At 36.6% G+C, this 16,386-nt stretch overlaps 2 protein-coding genes across 2 annotated transcripts in view; both read left to right on the top strand.

The window, feature by feature from the left end:
• The first annotated feature begins 271 nt into the window (after positions 1–271).
• On the top strand, positions 272–7,227 carry LOC107098626 (DNA ligase 1-like). Its single transcript, XM_015396400.1, has 8 exons — positions 272–504; positions 2,676–2,728; positions 2,822–2,883; positions 2,988–3,052; positions 3,136–3,304; positions 5,179–6,621; positions 6,701–6,801; positions 6,904–7,227. The coding sequence occupies exons 1-8, from the start codon at positions 397–399 to the stop codon at positions 6,931–6,933; spliced, it is 2,031 nt and encodes a 676-aa protein (XP_015251886.1). The 5' UTR covers positions 272–396; the 3' UTR covers positions 6,934–7,227.
• Positions 7,228–9,959: 2,732 nt separating this feature from the next.
• Positions 9,960–16,386, top strand: part of tmco6 (transmembrane and coiled-coil domains 6) — a 7,331-nt gene continuing 904 nt past the window's right edge. The window contains exons 1-12 of the mRNA XM_015396399.1: positions 9,960–10,167; positions 11,448–11,554; positions 11,626–11,738; positions 11,825–12,008; positions 12,103–12,207; positions 13,109–13,200; positions 13,291–13,407; positions 13,513–13,627; positions 13,923–14,103; positions 15,796–15,890; positions 15,965–16,132; positions 16,211–16,334. Coding sequence (XP_015251885.1) covers positions 10,077–10,167; positions 11,448–11,554; positions 11,626–11,738; positions 11,825–12,008; positions 12,103–12,207; positions 13,109–13,200; positions 13,291–13,407; positions 13,513–13,627; positions 13,923–14,103; positions 15,796–15,890; positions 15,965–16,132; positions 16,211–16,330 — 1,488 coding nt within the window. The 5' untranslated portion in view covers positions 9,960–10,076 and the 3' untranslated portion in view covers positions 16,331–16,334. The remainder of the gene's footprint in view (positions 10,168–11,447; positions 11,555–11,625; positions 11,739–11,824; positions 12,009–12,102; positions 12,208–13,108; positions 13,201–13,290; positions 13,408–13,512; positions 13,628–13,922; positions 14,104–15,795; positions 15,891–15,964; positions 16,133–16,210; positions 16,335–16,386) is intronic.

The following is a 16,386-nucleotide window of genomic DNA, read 5'->3' as shown; positions in this document are numbered from 1 at the left end:
GATTCTGATAGCCACAGAGCTGCAGCCCCATGGCGTCAGTGTGTTACCATAGAAACGGATGCTTTCCTTTGCCCCTGTACCTCCCTCCCTGCTTTCCATAGCTGGTAGTGTGACTTCGTTAGGGAGACACTTACTTAGTGATTAGGGGTCTTTCTTTCTTTCTTTGCTTCGCTTCGTTGCGTTGTAAGAAACCGGGAGTCAACGCAGCGACACTGTAATAAACTACATCTCCCATGATGCACCACATCAGTGAGAGGAAATACATCCGGCAGCAGAGTTCACCATGTGGAGTTTAGTTTAAATAATTCCGTACAGCATGTGGCTAGATTTAATGACAAAATCCTTCTCTCTGTAGTTTTATTTTTTTCTGTTTGATTATTTTTCTCCGCTTTAAACATGTCTGTGAACGCATCACAGCTGGATCTGACCCAGCTGATCTACCGCCATTTGAAGGAGCATGGTTTCATTTCAGCCGCTGAGGAGCTGCACAGGCACAGCCCACAGGTCAACACTGTTCACACATTTACAAAACACACACACTGCCGCATAGGTTACAAGATTGCAGCGTTTCAGTTTACCAAAATGTACCAAACTCCTCACTTCTCCAATCAGGCATAATTTATCTCATTTATATTAGTGAGAGTTTTCTATTTCTCTCATTCACCTGAGTAAAATCGATATACAGAGAAAGTGAAAAGTTAGAAAACCAAAACTGACAGAAAGTGAGGCCTACTGAAATGGGTTGATGGTTATTACAATGTTTTTACTAATATGCACATTGTTTTACTGTTGAATTTAGAATAGCAGCTCAGTTCAACTATTATAATCATTAGTAACTATGTTATGATCAGCTAAGATATGGCACTAAAACACCAGAGTTTAATTCAAGAAATTAAAATTCAAAAATTCTCTATTAATCCCAAAGGGAAATTAAATAAAATTCAGTTTTAGTATAAATTATTATTTAATTCTTTATTCATTACTTGTGTATCTATAGTATAGATTTGGTTTCATTCAGTATGCTTTGTTAAAATTGTTCATATGAGTTAATATTGGATCATTTTTTAATCATTTTTATTTGTAAATATCACACTGGTATAACAACATTGGGAAGTTTGATCTATAGTAGACTTGCAGTCAGCAGTGACCTTAAACCTGAATTTGCAGGTAGATTAGTTAAACGTCAGGATCTTTGATACTGGTTATCGGTCAGCTGCTTGCTCAGAATAAGAGCTGGGGATTTATTTTTTTTTTTTAAAGTTGCTTTTATACCAGTATAACTCTACATGAACTTAAGAGGCCTGTGTTTTCTGTCAGTATTACCCTAAAATCATATAATTTATGTTAATTATGTCAGTTTTGTAGTTTCCTAGATCCAAACCCAAGAAACCCCAGAAAAAGATCATCCTAAACAGGTTAAATGCAGTGAGAATTCTAAAACTTTCTAAATTAAAATTCAGCTGCTATGGAATATCACGTTTCTTGATGTGGAAATTTTGAAGCAGGATGACTTAAAAGTATTCTTAAAAATAATTATAAAAACTTCAGCTCTAGGAATCCAATTTAATCCAATAACACCTTGCTGTAACATGTATATGTAGGAGAATATGCTGTAAAGAAAGTAGAGCCCAGAAAAGGTTTCATATACTTTGATTTCAATCATTTGTCACATATATACTGTCTGGATTACCTCACACTAATGGTAGTTAGCAATATACATGCTAAATATGTGATGTACATGAAGTTATTTACCTACAGCACCGAACCAAACCCTCTGGGATTTAAAATAAATTGTTTTTTAGGAAGCTGAACACATTGAATACAAAAAGGGTGCAGTTTTCTAACAGGAAGCTATGAAAACTGTTTTAAACAATGCAATGTTAATCAATATGTGTTGTAGCGGGATAAACCTGTAAACACTTCTGACCTTTTATTTATTAAACGAATTTGAATATTAACCTGTTAGCTTATCAAGAAGTTCAAACAAGTAGCTTTTTTTACATCTCCGAACTTTTCCTCAACTGCTTAACTTAAATTCTTACTTTCTTCATCCCAATTTAGGAAAAAATTTCCAATTCTGTATTTGTCTGATTTGAACAAATGTCTCTTTGCTGTTTTTTTTGCATTTTTTCTAAACTATTACTTCCTTTGCCTCAATGATCAGATTCCAATATAAAAATGATGCTGTTACAGCTACAAACTGATTTTAGGTCTTTAGGTGGCTCTGTAATAGTAAATCCACTAAATGTGCAGGTTCAACATCAGTTAGGATGCTCATGTCATGAGGCAGGGCTCAGACCAAAACTAAAATGTAAAAAGGCCACCATCCCAATATTTTGGCATACTCTTTTAACATCAGGTTCTTTAATGATGCCTGAAATAAATCAGATAACATATTTTTCAGTCTTAATGAAAACCACTGTATTGTCTCAGTTTTTCAACCCATTACATAAACAAACATTAAATTAAAGAGCTGGTTTGTTTATTCAAAACTAAACAAGAAAGAACATGAGGAGTTTTGAACTTTATCAGAACGAATTAATTAATCTGCCCTTTTCTGCAAAATTATAACGTTAGAATGTTAAAAGAATTATTAAAATGATATCAGGTTTTAAATACTGTTTAAAAACTCTGCTCCATTTAAAATCTGTTTTATATTCTTTCATTTCCTGCAGGAGGAGACAAATCCACCCGTTTCTTTATTGGACATCTACAATTCATGGTTAAAGTTAGTATTTTTATAAAATAAATATATTAATGATTTTTGTTTTTTGTTTTTTTCAATAACATGGACACAAATGATTGTTTTTACTCCTGACAGGAAAGGCTGTCCTAACTCAGCAAAAGGTTCCAAATCAGGAAAAAGAAAGACCCCCTCTGAAGGTACAGCTTTTATTTTTCCTCAAAGGTATTACAATTTTAGAAATTAGTAAATCTCTTAGATAACTTTTATTTCCTATCCCTTTGAAAATATTTTATCATAACAGCCAAGTCAGCCACAGCAAGAAAGAAAACAGAAAAAACTGTTAAAAACCCAGCTTCACCAAAGAAGGTAAACTTTTCATCATCCTCCATTTCTTTCTGGGACTCTATCTAAATGTTTCCAATCATCGTTATTTGTCTCTTTTCTTAAAGACTGTTGCAGCAAAAAGAAAAACAACTGAAAAGTCAAGTCAAGGTTATGTTAAAGCAAAGAAATCTAAGCTTAATGCGTCAGAGAAAGCTGCTGCTGAGGGGAATGGATCGGACTCTGACAGCAGTCTGGACGTAGAGAAGTGGAAGAAGCTGCTGGACCAGCTGACAGGTGGGAGAACATTTGTAAAGTTTATTAGCTTTTTTTGCAAAAAGAATATTCAAATCTCACTGCACTCTTCACAGAAGTATTCATATCCATTGGACATTTTCTACTGTGTCCCATTACAACTATAAACTTCAATGTTTTCAATGTTCCACAATTGAGGAATAAAAAGGACCTTTTTTTTTTTTTTTTTTACAAGAACTTAAGGTTGTGGCATTTATTAATAATCAGCCTTGCTGAGTCAATAATTGCTGCAGTTACACTACAGAATGTTTCTACCACCCTTGCACATCTGGAGAGTGGATTTGTGGTCTGATAGGATAGATAGAATGAGGGAACATCTGTTTTCAAGTCTTCCAGCAGATAAAATTTAGTTCTGAACACATAAATGGGCTGTACTCTGAGGCATTTCGTTGTGCTGCAGCTCTGGCTGCATGCTAACAGTTTTTACCCTCCTAGAAGCTATTTGGTAGATTTTTCTAGCATTTCCTGATGTTCAGCTCCATTGTTTCTTTCCATCACCTCTGACCAGCTTCTTTATCCCTCATAAATGTTATTTTTCTGGAGCCTGATGTTGCCGTCATCATGCATAATATTATATTGTTCTTTTTAGGGTTTTAGTTTTCCTCTGGCCATAACTACTTTGGAAGCAAATGTGTCTCAATTTCCTAATTAAATGGATTAATAGAAATGCTTTTCCATTTTCAAAATAATGATTAATTTCTTGATTAATAGATAAAATGAAACATAGATCATCCAAATTGCATGTTCTTATTAAGAATGCTAATTTTGTGGATTAACTAAAATTATAAATACAAAAATATTTACCATTTAATTGGTATAAATGAAAAAGAAAAAAATGGACCAAAATTCATTTTTGAAATTTACAAAATTACAAAAAAGTAAAAGCTGCATCCTTTCTTTTAAGATTAGCAATAAACCCAAACTGCATTTTCTTTTTTCCAGGACCGTTAATTTAGTTTCTTAATCCAAAAGTTAAATAAAAGGACATTTTGAATTTATATTTTCAAAATGTCAAATTTGAAAAAGATGCATTAATAAAAAGTGCATTTTCTTTTCATGTCAAAGCTGCAGTTTTTTTAATCAAGTGAAGTTGCTCATAGATCATCCAGACTCATTTTCTTCTTCAAGATTGCTAATTGTGAGACAGAACAGAGAAAACTATAAGCAAATTGCTGTTTGGGTTTTCATGCAAATAGTGTTTCACGAGTCAATTTGAATTGGCAATTCCAAGCAACGCTGGCGAGGGGACAGGTCAGGGGCAAGGCTGTTTATACTACACTATTACACATCTTGGATGTTGGGGGGCAAAAAGGAAGACGGAAGCCCATTCATTTTTCTCCATGTCAGCTTTCCTGCAGGCAGCAATGCGCTCCTTCACGCCATCACACAGTCCTTGTTAGAATTAGCAGTTAAAGGTCATATCTCACTTAAATGATTGGTTTGATCAGATTAGATTAGATCAGAGCTAAACGTTTTTTCTGCTAAGAAATTTTTATTTTAATTTAACATTTCAAATTTTTGGATTGGGAAACAAACTAAGTAGTCCTGTAAAAAAGAAAAATAAAATGTAGTTTGGGTTATCAATTGCTAATTCTATACAAGAATAAAAAAATAAATAAAGTTTGACTTTAAGATGGAAGAAGCATTTCTATTAATCCATTTTAGAGCACCTTTTAGCAAATGTTTGTGTCTCCTACCAACTAATAGGACTTCTTCTCTCAACATTGTGCTATGAAGGCCAAATTGGTGAAAGTGGATTCCTTATAATTGTCCCGTCAACAAGTTATTTTGTCAGGTCCAAGTAATCTAACTCCAACTGGATCATTATACCAAGTTTGTTTGCTGTGTCTCTGCAGAGGTCGACATAGCCAAGATGGAGACCATCAATGCACTTGCCTCCCCTAAACCCCAACCAAAGAAAGCACGAGTCAGGAAACCACGAGCTAAACCCGTACCCAAAGCGGAACCTCCTGTCCAGCAAACGGGGGAGACGAAGGGACAGATGGAGAAGGATGAGAAGGAAATTGCGACACAGACGCCGCGAAAGGAGAATATGGAAAAGAAGAAGGGACACAAAGAAGAACATGCTGCACATGTTGCCACCCCAAGTACAGTGACCCATAGTAAAAAAGTAAAAAATGTAGTGGAGGGGCAGGTTTCATCCACACTTCCAGCTGAAAAACAAAGACCGTTAGACGAAATATTAGTCCCTGAGGGGAAAAAAACAGACGAGGAGGCACCTGAGCCCAAGAGAAAAAAGAAGAAGAAAAAGGAAAAGGAGGGAAATGAGGACAAGACAGACGGGAAACTTGATGAGACAAATTGTGATAAAAAAGACGAAGAGATGAAGCCAAAGAACGCAGGTGAAACTACTGAGCTAGAAACAAAGATCCTGACTGAGGAAGGAAAGAACAGTAATAAGAGTGAGAATGTTTCCCAGTTAGTTTTACAGAAAAAGAAATTGAAGAAGAAGGAAAAAGAGAAATCCACAAGAGATGAAAATGTAGATCAAATAGATAAAAAGTCCAAGAAAAAGGAATATGATGGGAATTTAGAACTGGAAGCTGAAGAAATAAATCAAAGTACAAATACAGCTGGAAGCGACACAAGATCCGAGCAAGAGGTTCAGGATAAAAAGGCTAAGAAAAAAAAAGAAAAGAAACATAAGGAGGGAAATGTAGAGCATGCACCTCCGGCAGAAGAAAGAAATGTAGAGCTTAATGTTGAAGAAAAAGACAATTTAGAGCAAATTACTAAGAAAAAGAAGGAAAAGAGGAAAACCGCTAATGTAACCGAATTACATGAAAATAAAGAAAAAAAGCAAAAGGGGGATGATAATGAAGGGAATTTAGATAAAGTTGATGAGGATTTAAAAGCAGAGACAGAGAAAAACTTAGACACAAGTGAAATTCAAAGCGACAAGGAATCGGAGCAGAATGTTCAGAGAAAAAAAAAAAAGAAAAAGAAAGAAAGAACTGATCTGGAAAGAAATGAAGAGCATGTAACTGTCCCAGAGGAAGAAAATAATGAACAAAAAGTTGAAGAAAACAGAAATTCAGAGCAAATTGGTGAGAAAAAGAAAGCAAAGAAGAGAAAAGACTCTCTTGGCAGTAGGGAAATCCCAGAGGAAGGAGTGGGAGAGCAAAAAAACAAAAAAAAGAAGGCTGATAAAGAACATTCACAGCAGACGGTTCAAGAAGAGAAGACAGAGGATGAAGTTGGGCTTACTGACAATAAATCTACATCGGAAACTGGCGAGCAGAGCCTGGAAACCACAAGTCATCCAAAAAAGAAGAAAAGTAAGTCAGTGGCTTCATGGAATCATGGCTGTCTGAAGTTTTTCTGAGGTTGCTTACCATTATTGTGTTAATCTTTCAGAAAAAAGCAAAATAAAATCAGATGAGGTCCCAGAAGACATTGAAGATTCTACACTGGATATCTCAACTTTAGAAACGAACTCGGCTGACGTCCACAAAAAGGTACGTAAACATCCAAGATTAGCTCTTTGATAAATTCCCAAATGATCAATGTCAGCATTATCGAATCATAACCTTAATTATCGTTTTTTTTCTCCTCCACAGAAAAAGAAGTCTAAGAGCAAAGAGTCCTGACAAGAACCAGCTTCATCAGCCTGTAGAAGCTGAGGATGAAGCCATGCATAGTTTCTAACCATGACTACATGGGTAGAAGGTCCCAATGAAAAACTAGACAAAAACGGACTTTTTAATTTTGCTGCATGTTTTACTTTAAGAGTATTTTTAAGCACTCTGTAACACGTTTTTAACATGCTCTGTGGATGAGAATTTTAAGATGTTTTGGATGCATTCTCTGAACCAAGACCTTGGATGGAGTTAAAATTGACTCCAAAGCAAATGGGAGAAATTGCTTGAATACATGGGGGGCTTAAGACCTGTAATTATTTACTTCAATGTGATTTCTGTAATATATTTATATATTTTCAAATTATGGAGAAAAAAAAAACATTTTTTTAAATTGTCAAAATCAGGTGTTTACTTTTTTTTTTTTTTTTAGAAAAAGGTTGATTTATTACAATTTAGACTGTATGTGAAAAAGGTGTAACTTTCCAGGTGGACTGGATGTGGATCGAATGGCTGTAATGGAGAAACAAATGTGTCTCTGTTCACTTTTATTGAACTGTTTATATCCATACCTGTGAATTTACAGAAAATTATATAATTCCATTTTTATTTTTTGCATGGTATCTAAATGTAATTCACCCCTCAGTCTTTGGGGTGAAGATGAGCTGCATCAAGAAGGAAATTCAACTAAAAACTTTGTCAAGTTTGTACGTAATAATGTTATATTAACTTGCAATGACTTGCTTTGGAAACCTCTGACTGAGGGAAAGGCCAAATAGGTTTTTTTTTTTTAGAATTTTTTAGAAAATTTTTCTACAAAGATACAACATTTCAGTGTAAACATCAGTTTTGTATTAAAGTGTTTTTGTCTTCCTTCTAGTGTTGTTTCCTTTAGAGTACATCCACACTAGATTACTTTGAATTCAAAAACTGTATTAATTTAATTGATGCTCTTAACCTAGAAGACATTACAAAAAATAAGATGTAAACATGCAAGTTTCTTTGGCATCACTTTCTTGTTATAACTTCAGGCTTTTCACAGATTAGATTGGTAAAACACTCAAAATATATTAATATTTTAACCCAGTATTCTACAAAAAATAAACTTTAAATCTGAGGGCATTTATTTAATGTGTTTATAATATTGGATATTTTTCTTTTGTCAAAATCAACACCTCTTGGTTTGTGATAGTTATTTTAAAGAAAGCGACTTTCAATCATTGTTATAGACTCCATTTGTCATCTGATAACACAAGAAAAATTCTGTTAATACATGAATATCTGTTTCTAAGGTAAAAAAGGAGCCTAGTGTGAAGTTCAACTGAAGAAACTGGTGCTCTTCTACATCCACCTACGACACTCAGCTTTGAACCACACCTCCACGAAGCCAATCAGCATCCAAAGTTCATCTTGCAAGGCCTCCGATCCACAACTTGTCTGCTCCTTTGCGCAGGCGGTGGATGCGCTGTGTGGCTTTGTTTAGATGACCTAGTTTCTACCCACCTCCAGCCCCTCCTCCACCATCTTAGCTAAACTTCATCAGAGTTTCATTACTCCCGGACTCTTACTGCATTTTGCGTCTCATTTCAACCGGTCCGGCCGAAGGTTTCTTCCCAATGGGGAGTTTTTCCTCTCCACTGTCGCTCCATGCTTGCTCATCATGAACAGGTTCTCTCAACCTGTGTTAACCAACTGGACTTCAATCCTCCAGGTCCCTGAGTGAAGCTCTACTATCAGCTCATGCAGTCCACTGGATCTCCCCATAAAATTCAGTAGACCGTCTCGCTAACCAGCAGTCTACAGACTGACCAACTTCATCTATCTCCACTCCACCACCAGTTTCAGGCCTTGGGGCAAAACAGCCCTATTCTTCTCTCCTATTCATGCATATCTATCAAAATTCAGCTATATGTTTCCTGCCGAGATCTGAGCACCAAAGACCAAGTAATTGTATCAATAAATTTCTTCTAATTGTCTTTTCTCTTTGTGTCAGTTTTCTAGATTGAAATACATACTGATTATTCCATATTGAGTTTTCCACCATGGAAAGATAAAGGAAGTCATAAACTGCAGGTGTAAAAGTCTCTTGTTGTCATCAAACTGTAATGAACAAAGGTGTGTTTTTGGAAGTATATCAGGAGAAAAGTGCACTATTGTGGTCACAAATTTAAACCATGGGGTGTTTTCTTTTTTTGGTGGGCTTTGATTGGAACTGTTTGCTTTGATCAAATGACACTATTCATAAAAAGAACTTTCAGATTTGACATAAAACAAAGGAAGATTAATACTTTACACACACTTTAACGTATGATGGGGGATCTGTGATGCAATGGGCCTGTTTCTCTCTCAAAGACAATGGAAGCTGTTAATGCATGGTATTATAAACTGAAATACTATATCATCATTGATAAAAGCCTGTTCGACTCTGAAAGTAGATCTTTCAGCAGAATAACTCACAAGCATACGGGCAAAACAGTATGTATCCCATGTCTACATTGGTCCCCAAACCTAAATTCTTTTAAAAATAAAAACAAATTTTGGTGAGCTAAAGAGATTAGATGAGACCATGTGATGTAAGTCTATATGTTTTAGAGAGGATTTGGTTAGACATTCCTCTCTTTGTGTAGTTAATTATAAATTAAATCAAAGGAGTACCTACAGGCAAAAGAGGTTGCTCAAAATGTGTGAAACACTGCCCCCTACTGGTGACCTGCGGGGAGATAGGGTTTTCTAAAATGCGTGTCCCTTTGAGCTAAAAGACTAAAAGTTTTTACTTCTATATCCAAAATACCAACAAATGTTCCAACTAAGTGCTTATGAAACGTTTTTTCAGGTGTTGTGCAATGTTCCACTCGGCGGCGAAGGTCTTTTAAAGGACGTGAAACAACAGCAGAGGTTCTAATCTTCACACTCCAATCCACAGGGTGGCAGTAAAGCGCACGCCATGTTGTTTACCCACCGCAAAAGGAGATGAAACAACAGCAGATCTTCTAATCTTCCACAGAGTGGCAGTAATGAGCACTCCATGTTGTTTACCCACCGCTGTAAAATACGAAGAAGAGCTTTAAAGCAGTGACTGCCATGGTTACAGTTCTGAACTTAAAGCATCGGCTGTAACGTTTCGTTTATAATTATCTGTGTTTGTTCCCGGTGAAATGTGGAGACTAAACAAAGTTCGCTACAAAACTGGTCAACATGCTGAAAGCCTGGAGGAGTTCAGGCTCAGGAGGAGAGAGAAAGAAAGAGGTGAGTGACAACACTCAGCTGCCAAAGCTGTATGCTAAGAGAATGGAAGGGATGTATATGGAAAAAAAACTTAGTACATATTAACTGATTTTATTTATTTATTTATTTTTAAAGGAAGGCAGTATACACTTACACTTTGGTTCAGTTTTTTTTCTGATCTATAGCCCACAGATCTGTAAACAGGATGCTAAAGAGGAATAATAAAAGCAGTAGCTGCTGTTGATGCTTTTTTTTTTTTTAACTCCTTTATCACCAATATCGCCATCATTAACTTCACATTTCGGTTATTTTTCAATGCTTCTTTTGTCCGTTTAATTATTCAGCTTCAGGATCCATGTGCCTCTGTTTACTTTTTAGAGTTAAACCCTTTAGCAGAACAGGTAGGTTAAAATTAATGAATATGAAACGTTATCTGGAAAAGAAGCGATGCTGAGTCTCAATCATTTGCAAGACCAGAGAAGATGCCTCCTGTACAGGGATGAGACACAAGCAGCTTTGAGCTTAGATCTAAACCAAGCAGATCAGCATAGAGCCATCATACCAGCTATGAGGCATAGAGGTGGAGGGACAATGATTAGGTCTTGATTCCTGTGTTCTTCTCTGTGTACTAAATTATTCTAGTGCAGGGGTTCCCAAACATGAGAGTCCCAGTGATTTGCAAACACAGCAGCAGATATACAAGATGAGTGGTGAAATAGAAAATGAATCAGTGGCTTAATCAAAATTTCATACATTAACTTTATCTAAAATGTGGGATTTGGCCTAAAATGATGTTTTTTAAATGTCAATGAAGGTAAAGAAACACTAGAATTTGTGGAACACTCCATTTTTCCTGATAAGTGTGATTCTAGTGTTGAATCATACACTTTTTTTTATACATGGGTTTTTCGGTTTTACCTTATTTACCATATAGCTACCTAATTTAAAGTATGTTCCTGTGAAGTATTACTTGAAATACAAAAAGGGGTGTGTTGGCACTTTCCCGTAACTGTATGTGTGTCTGTTTTCAATAACAAATGAAAATAAGGTGTACACACAAAAAGGAAAGAGGTCTTTTGACTGTGAAATAATGACTGTTTTTTAATCCAATATGGGATCACTGGCTAATAGTTTGGCAGCATGAAGCACAATATCTGATCAGAAACTAAAAAATAATACAGGCCTATTTCTGTTCTAGCTATTTTTTGACTGCCTCACTTTTATCTGGAAAGCTGTACACTGTGATGGACTTCTGGTTGATCTTTAAAACATTGTGGGGTTTATTGATTTTTCTGCTTCAGCACTCAGGCAAGCTCGCAGAGATAGACAACTTGTCAGCAAGAGGCTCCTTCTTAATGAAGATGAAAATGAAGAACAGGACACTATGGAGATAACTCCTGGAGAACTGGTAAACCTCACTAGCTTTAGTCTCTGCCTGGTTGGACATTATAAGAAAATGAGGATTTTCTTTTTTCTCAGGATGTGGTCAGCTTGTTCCATAAGCTGCAGCAAAGCGGCACAGAAAAAGAGGCCTATATAAGAGCCCTTAGTAAAGCTCTTAGGGACCCATCAGCTCAACTCATCTTCATCAAGTAGGGCTCATCATCAGTCGCCATAAAAGTGGGTTCAGTCTTTTTAACCCCTGATGAACCATATGTTTGTGATCTTGTCTCATCAGGCTAGAGAACAGCATTCACCTGCTTGTCAGCCTCCTCACTGGCTCTGACGCTCGGTGCCGTCTGCAGGCGGTTCGCTGTCTTCATGAGCTGTCCCACTCCCCCCACCCCGGCGTGGCGACCGCCTGTCTTCCTGCCACTCCCTATCTGCTCACATACCTATCGGGCCAGAGCACCAAGTTCACAGTGGGTGCTCATCCACCCCAGATGGTCATTAGTTGGTAGAAGAGTTTTTTTTTATTACAGACTATTTCTAACTTGTATGTTTATTTCTGTGCAGGAGCTGTGTCTGTACACACTGGGTAATATATGCCCAGAGAGTGAGGTTGTGAAGGAGAGGCTTCTGGCCCAGGGAATCATACCAGCACTAGCCAGCTGTATACAGGTGAGCTATAAGTTCAACATCAGAGATCTTTCAGGGAATGTTATTGTTCGTTTTTTTTGTTTTTATTGTTTTTTCACTTAGTTTTTTCCATCTAGACTCTCTAAGATCAGAAATTTAGACTAGAAATAGTTATGATTTTTAAAACATCTGGTAACAGTAAAGAGTAAAGATGTGACTTAGAAAAACTTTATTGTCATCTTGTGTACACAGAGTGTATACCAAACTAAATTTTGATGCATACAGCTTTTCAACAGTGAATGAGCAGCTTACAAAGGTAAAATGAACATTTCCATTTATAAATTGCGGCAATGATGAAGAATTTAGACAGCATAGGAGAAAAGGAAACCAGTTTAAAGTTATGGTGCAGAAGACATTGGTATGGAAAGATTCAGTGCTTTGCAAATAAAAAAGGTGAAAAATGCAGTAGAACATTGAGTTGTGTTCTATTTAAATAAATTATGAAAAAATCAGCCATGTAGTGCAAATATGTTTACAAGTGTGATGCAGAGTCTTAATTAGAAGTCCAACAGTTTAACAGTCTGATGGCAGCAGGGAAGAAGCTGTTGCAGAACCTGCTGGTCCTGCAGCGGATGCTGCAAAGCCTCTATGCAGAGGACAGCAGCATTTGGCTTTACATAATACTTTGATCATTTGGTAATTCAGTCCAGATTTGATAAATATGTTTTATAGATTTTTAAAGTTACCAAAGAAAATGAATACACCAGTTCTCTTTACCACACTGATGCATCATGCTTAATCATTATTTATAGACCCTACAGGTGATGGTATATAAATATGTTACTGTTTTTGGTAATTAATGGTCTTGAATGTTGTTGTTTTTTTAAATGTAAATCATGTATTAGCTGTAATTGTTTACGTATGATTTTCTTTGCCATTGCAGACCCAGAGACATAACCTGGCAGTGGTGGAAGCCGCAGGGTTCACCCTCTTTCAGCTTCTGCAATCCAAAGATGCAATCCAGAAAGTAATCCCGTCAGTATGCTCAGGGCATCAGCGTCGTGTTATTTTCTGAACAGCCATCCTGCCTGTAAAGTTCTGAAAGACTTTTCTGTTTGCATCCAGGATGGTCCTGGCCTCCAGCTTACCTTCACTGTTGTTATCAGTTTTGACCCCTGACCCTGAGTTTGGGCTGGCTCCAGCTATCGAGTGCGCGTGGTGTTTACACTCCCTCACATCAAGGTGAAAACTTCATATTAATAAAGCAGTGTCTGTTATATGTTCACATTTATTCATAATCATGTTTTTATCCGTCTTCTATCTGTATTCATTCATGCATTTAACCAGCACTGAGGATCACTCTCGGCTGTTGGGGGAAGGAGCCTTGAGGCATTGCAGTTCATTATTAGTGTCACTAGGTGGTGCTGTGGGAAAGGAAAACGTTGACCAAGAGGTGGAGCTGGTATGTAAATTCCTAGATTCAGGCCTACGAATGATTTGTCACTGTACTCAATATTTATTTCATGGTAAAATAATCATCATTTAGAATTTAGTATTATTATTATTTTTTTATTTTTATTTCACTGTGCATCAATATGATATGTGTTTTAGAAAAGATTTAAAGTTTTTCGCAATACAAGCGTATATCGTAGTTCATCATAGTTTTAAAATGAAAGTTTAAAAAATCTTTAAAGCTTTTATTATGAAGGGTATTGTTGTTTTAATATATCACGCTGAGTAAATTGTATCATTTATAGCTTGTGTGTCCTCTGCTGAGGTGTGTTGGAAACCTCCTGTCTTCCTGCCCTGCTGAAGCTCTCGGCTCTCAGCTGGGGGATGCTCAGCTTGTGGCGCCACTGTGTGGACTTCTTTTTGCCTTCCTGAACACCCAGCCTGCCTTGGCCAGAGAGGCGGCCTGGGTCCTCAACAACCTGACAGGTGTGAGACATCTCCCACCTCAGCCACTGTGGCTATGAGTTACTAGTTCTAAATGCTGCTTGGCTTGAACAGGATCTGTGAGGGACATTAAGTTGGTTTAGGGGCGTATCATCCCAGCAGGCATCTGCAAGAACATAGAGCTGCTGCGGGACATGCAGTTATTCTTAGAGCAAAGCTTTTAGACTTTAAGTTGAAAAAATTTGTATTCTGCTAAAGGTTTTTAACATATTGTCACATTACGACCATGAGTTTCAATTTTCATTAGTTGGAGTTAAAGAAAACAAGAATAATGCATAGTTAAGAAGTTCTAGAAATATATTTTTTTATAGATAAATGTCGATGAATATGTTTTTGTTTTTCTTCTTAAAACCCCCAAATAAAATCCTTTGAAACAAGTTGCCGTCAGAGGTAGCTACCTCAGTGTAATACAATCTCAGTATAACTACAGCCATTAAGCTCTAAAAGGTTTGCCAGAAAGTATCAGTGGACAGACAGGAACATAGGAGAGAAAAGTTCAAGGTACACGGTAGCCTGTAGAATATTATCCTAAGCTTTGAATTTTTTGCACTGTTTAGTGCCTCTTCCCATATTGGGAATAATATAGAGCAACTGCAATCCTAGAGATGCAGTTTAAGGGTTTAAGGAGCTGCAGAGATCCACAGGTCATCTGGGGAAAACGGTTGACATGACAACTGTTAGCTATGCACTCCGCAAATCTGGCCTAAATAAAGCATGGAAAGAAGAAATCTATTGGTGAAAACAGTGGGAGGAGATATTTTGGCTGCTAGTTCACAATGAGGACTACTGTTGACACATGGGGGTGGCAGCGTCATGCTGTGGATAAACTAATCTTCATGGCTAACCCCTGAAAGAGAACATGCAAGGTTCTGCTAAAGGCTGAAACTGAGACAAAGGATCTTCTTCCAGCAGGAGAACAACTTTATAAACATAGCGAGAGCTGCATTGGTGTAAATGGTGGAATGGTGTAAATCAAAATCTGTTCATACCTTGGGCTGCATGTTATCAGAAAAATATGTCTTTGCACTGTAGTTGTTGAAAGTTATTTGCTATTTAAACACATTTTTCTCTTTTCAACACTCAGTTCAATTAATCAAACATTTAGAAGACTAGTTACCTGATACATTATTGCCTTTTAAGAATTACATCTTTTCAATCTAATTGCGCTTCTTCACATGGGGAAGTTTTATTTCTTCTTATTTATTATCCTGATTTATTATTGTTAAACTAACCCAGTCAAATTGTAAAACCTATATTAATAACAGAATTGTTGGTGCTGAATATTATTTTTTCCACACTTTCCTGATTTTAATTGGAAACAAAATCTATTTTCCTTGGTTATTCATATAAAATGTCAATAGAATATGTTGGAGGATGTAAATGTAGTGTGACAAAATGCTAAATCCCAATTATAACAGTAGTTGACAAAGTAAAAAACATGTTTGTTAAGATATGAAAGCGTCCGAAAACTCAAGCAGAGGGTTTTAATCTGTAACAGAAGAAAGATGAACTGTTCTTTTATATTTGAATGTACTGAAACATTTCCATGGTTGTTGGGAAAATGTAAATAACAGTTTAACAAATAATTGCATGAATTGTTTAGAATCAATCAGAAGAATCAAACCCTGTAATTATTGGTAGAATTTAATCTGTCCTCCACTTCTCTCTGTCCAGCCCACTCCACAGACTGCTGCTCTGCTCTCTTAACTTTCCATTTGGTGCCGAGATTGATTGACCTTCTGCCCTTTTCTCAAGGCATTAACACAATGGTCTGTGAAAACTGATGTTAGTCATGCTGCTTTTCTTTAACTATAACATGTAACATTGTCGGTGTCTCACTTAGGTATTAAGAGTTTTAGCAAATGTTGCCCACAAGAATAAGGAGTTCTGCATCCAGCTGGCGGAGCTTGGACTTCTGTCTGCCCTCACGGCCACTCTAAAAATGGCTGACCAAGACATGGTGACTCTGAGTCTAGAAGTCTTGTTCATGATGGTTGCTAGCTCTCCAATGGTATGTAAAACCATGTAAATGATAAGACCGCCAAAATGTAAAATTTTTTATATTAAAGATTGTGTTATATTCCCACAGATAGTAGAGCAGTTTGTGAGGCAAGGTGGGCTTTCAGTTTTAGAAGCCATCCAGTACAACAATGAAGGAGAGGTGAGAAGAAGGGCAACATTCCTCTTGGAGCAGCACATACTTACCTGAAATGGTAAGTAATGCTTTACATATATATATATATATATATATATATATATATATAT

The sequence above is a fragment of the Cyprinodon variegatus genome, unplaced genomic scaffold, assembly GCF_000732505.1.
Source record: "Cyprinodon variegatus isolate N-32 unplaced genomic scaffold, C_variegatus-1.0 Scaffold794, whole genome shotgun sequence".
Classification (NCBI taxonomy): Eukaryota; Metazoa; Chordata; class Actinopteri; order Cyprinodontiformes; family Cyprinodontidae; genus Cyprinodon; species Cyprinodon variegatus.
The sequence above is the reverse complement of the archived record's forward strand: the minus strand, read 5'-3'. Positions and strand labels throughout refer to the sequence as shown.

Bases quoted from the DNA above. Each gene is read 5' to 3' on its own strand.
- LOC107098626 (XM_015396400.1), top strand. From the start codon at position 397: ATGTCTGTGAACGCATCACAGCTGGATCTGACCCAGCTGATCTACCGC. The intron at 3,305-5,178 runs GTGGGAGAACAT...GTGTCTCTGCAG, and splicing joins GCTGCTGGACCAGCTGACAG to AGGTCGACATAGCCAAGATG. The intron at 6,622-6,700 runs GTAAGTCAGTGG...TTAATCTTTCAG, and splicing joins TCATCCAAAAAAGAAGAAAA to AAAAAAGCAAAATAAAATCA.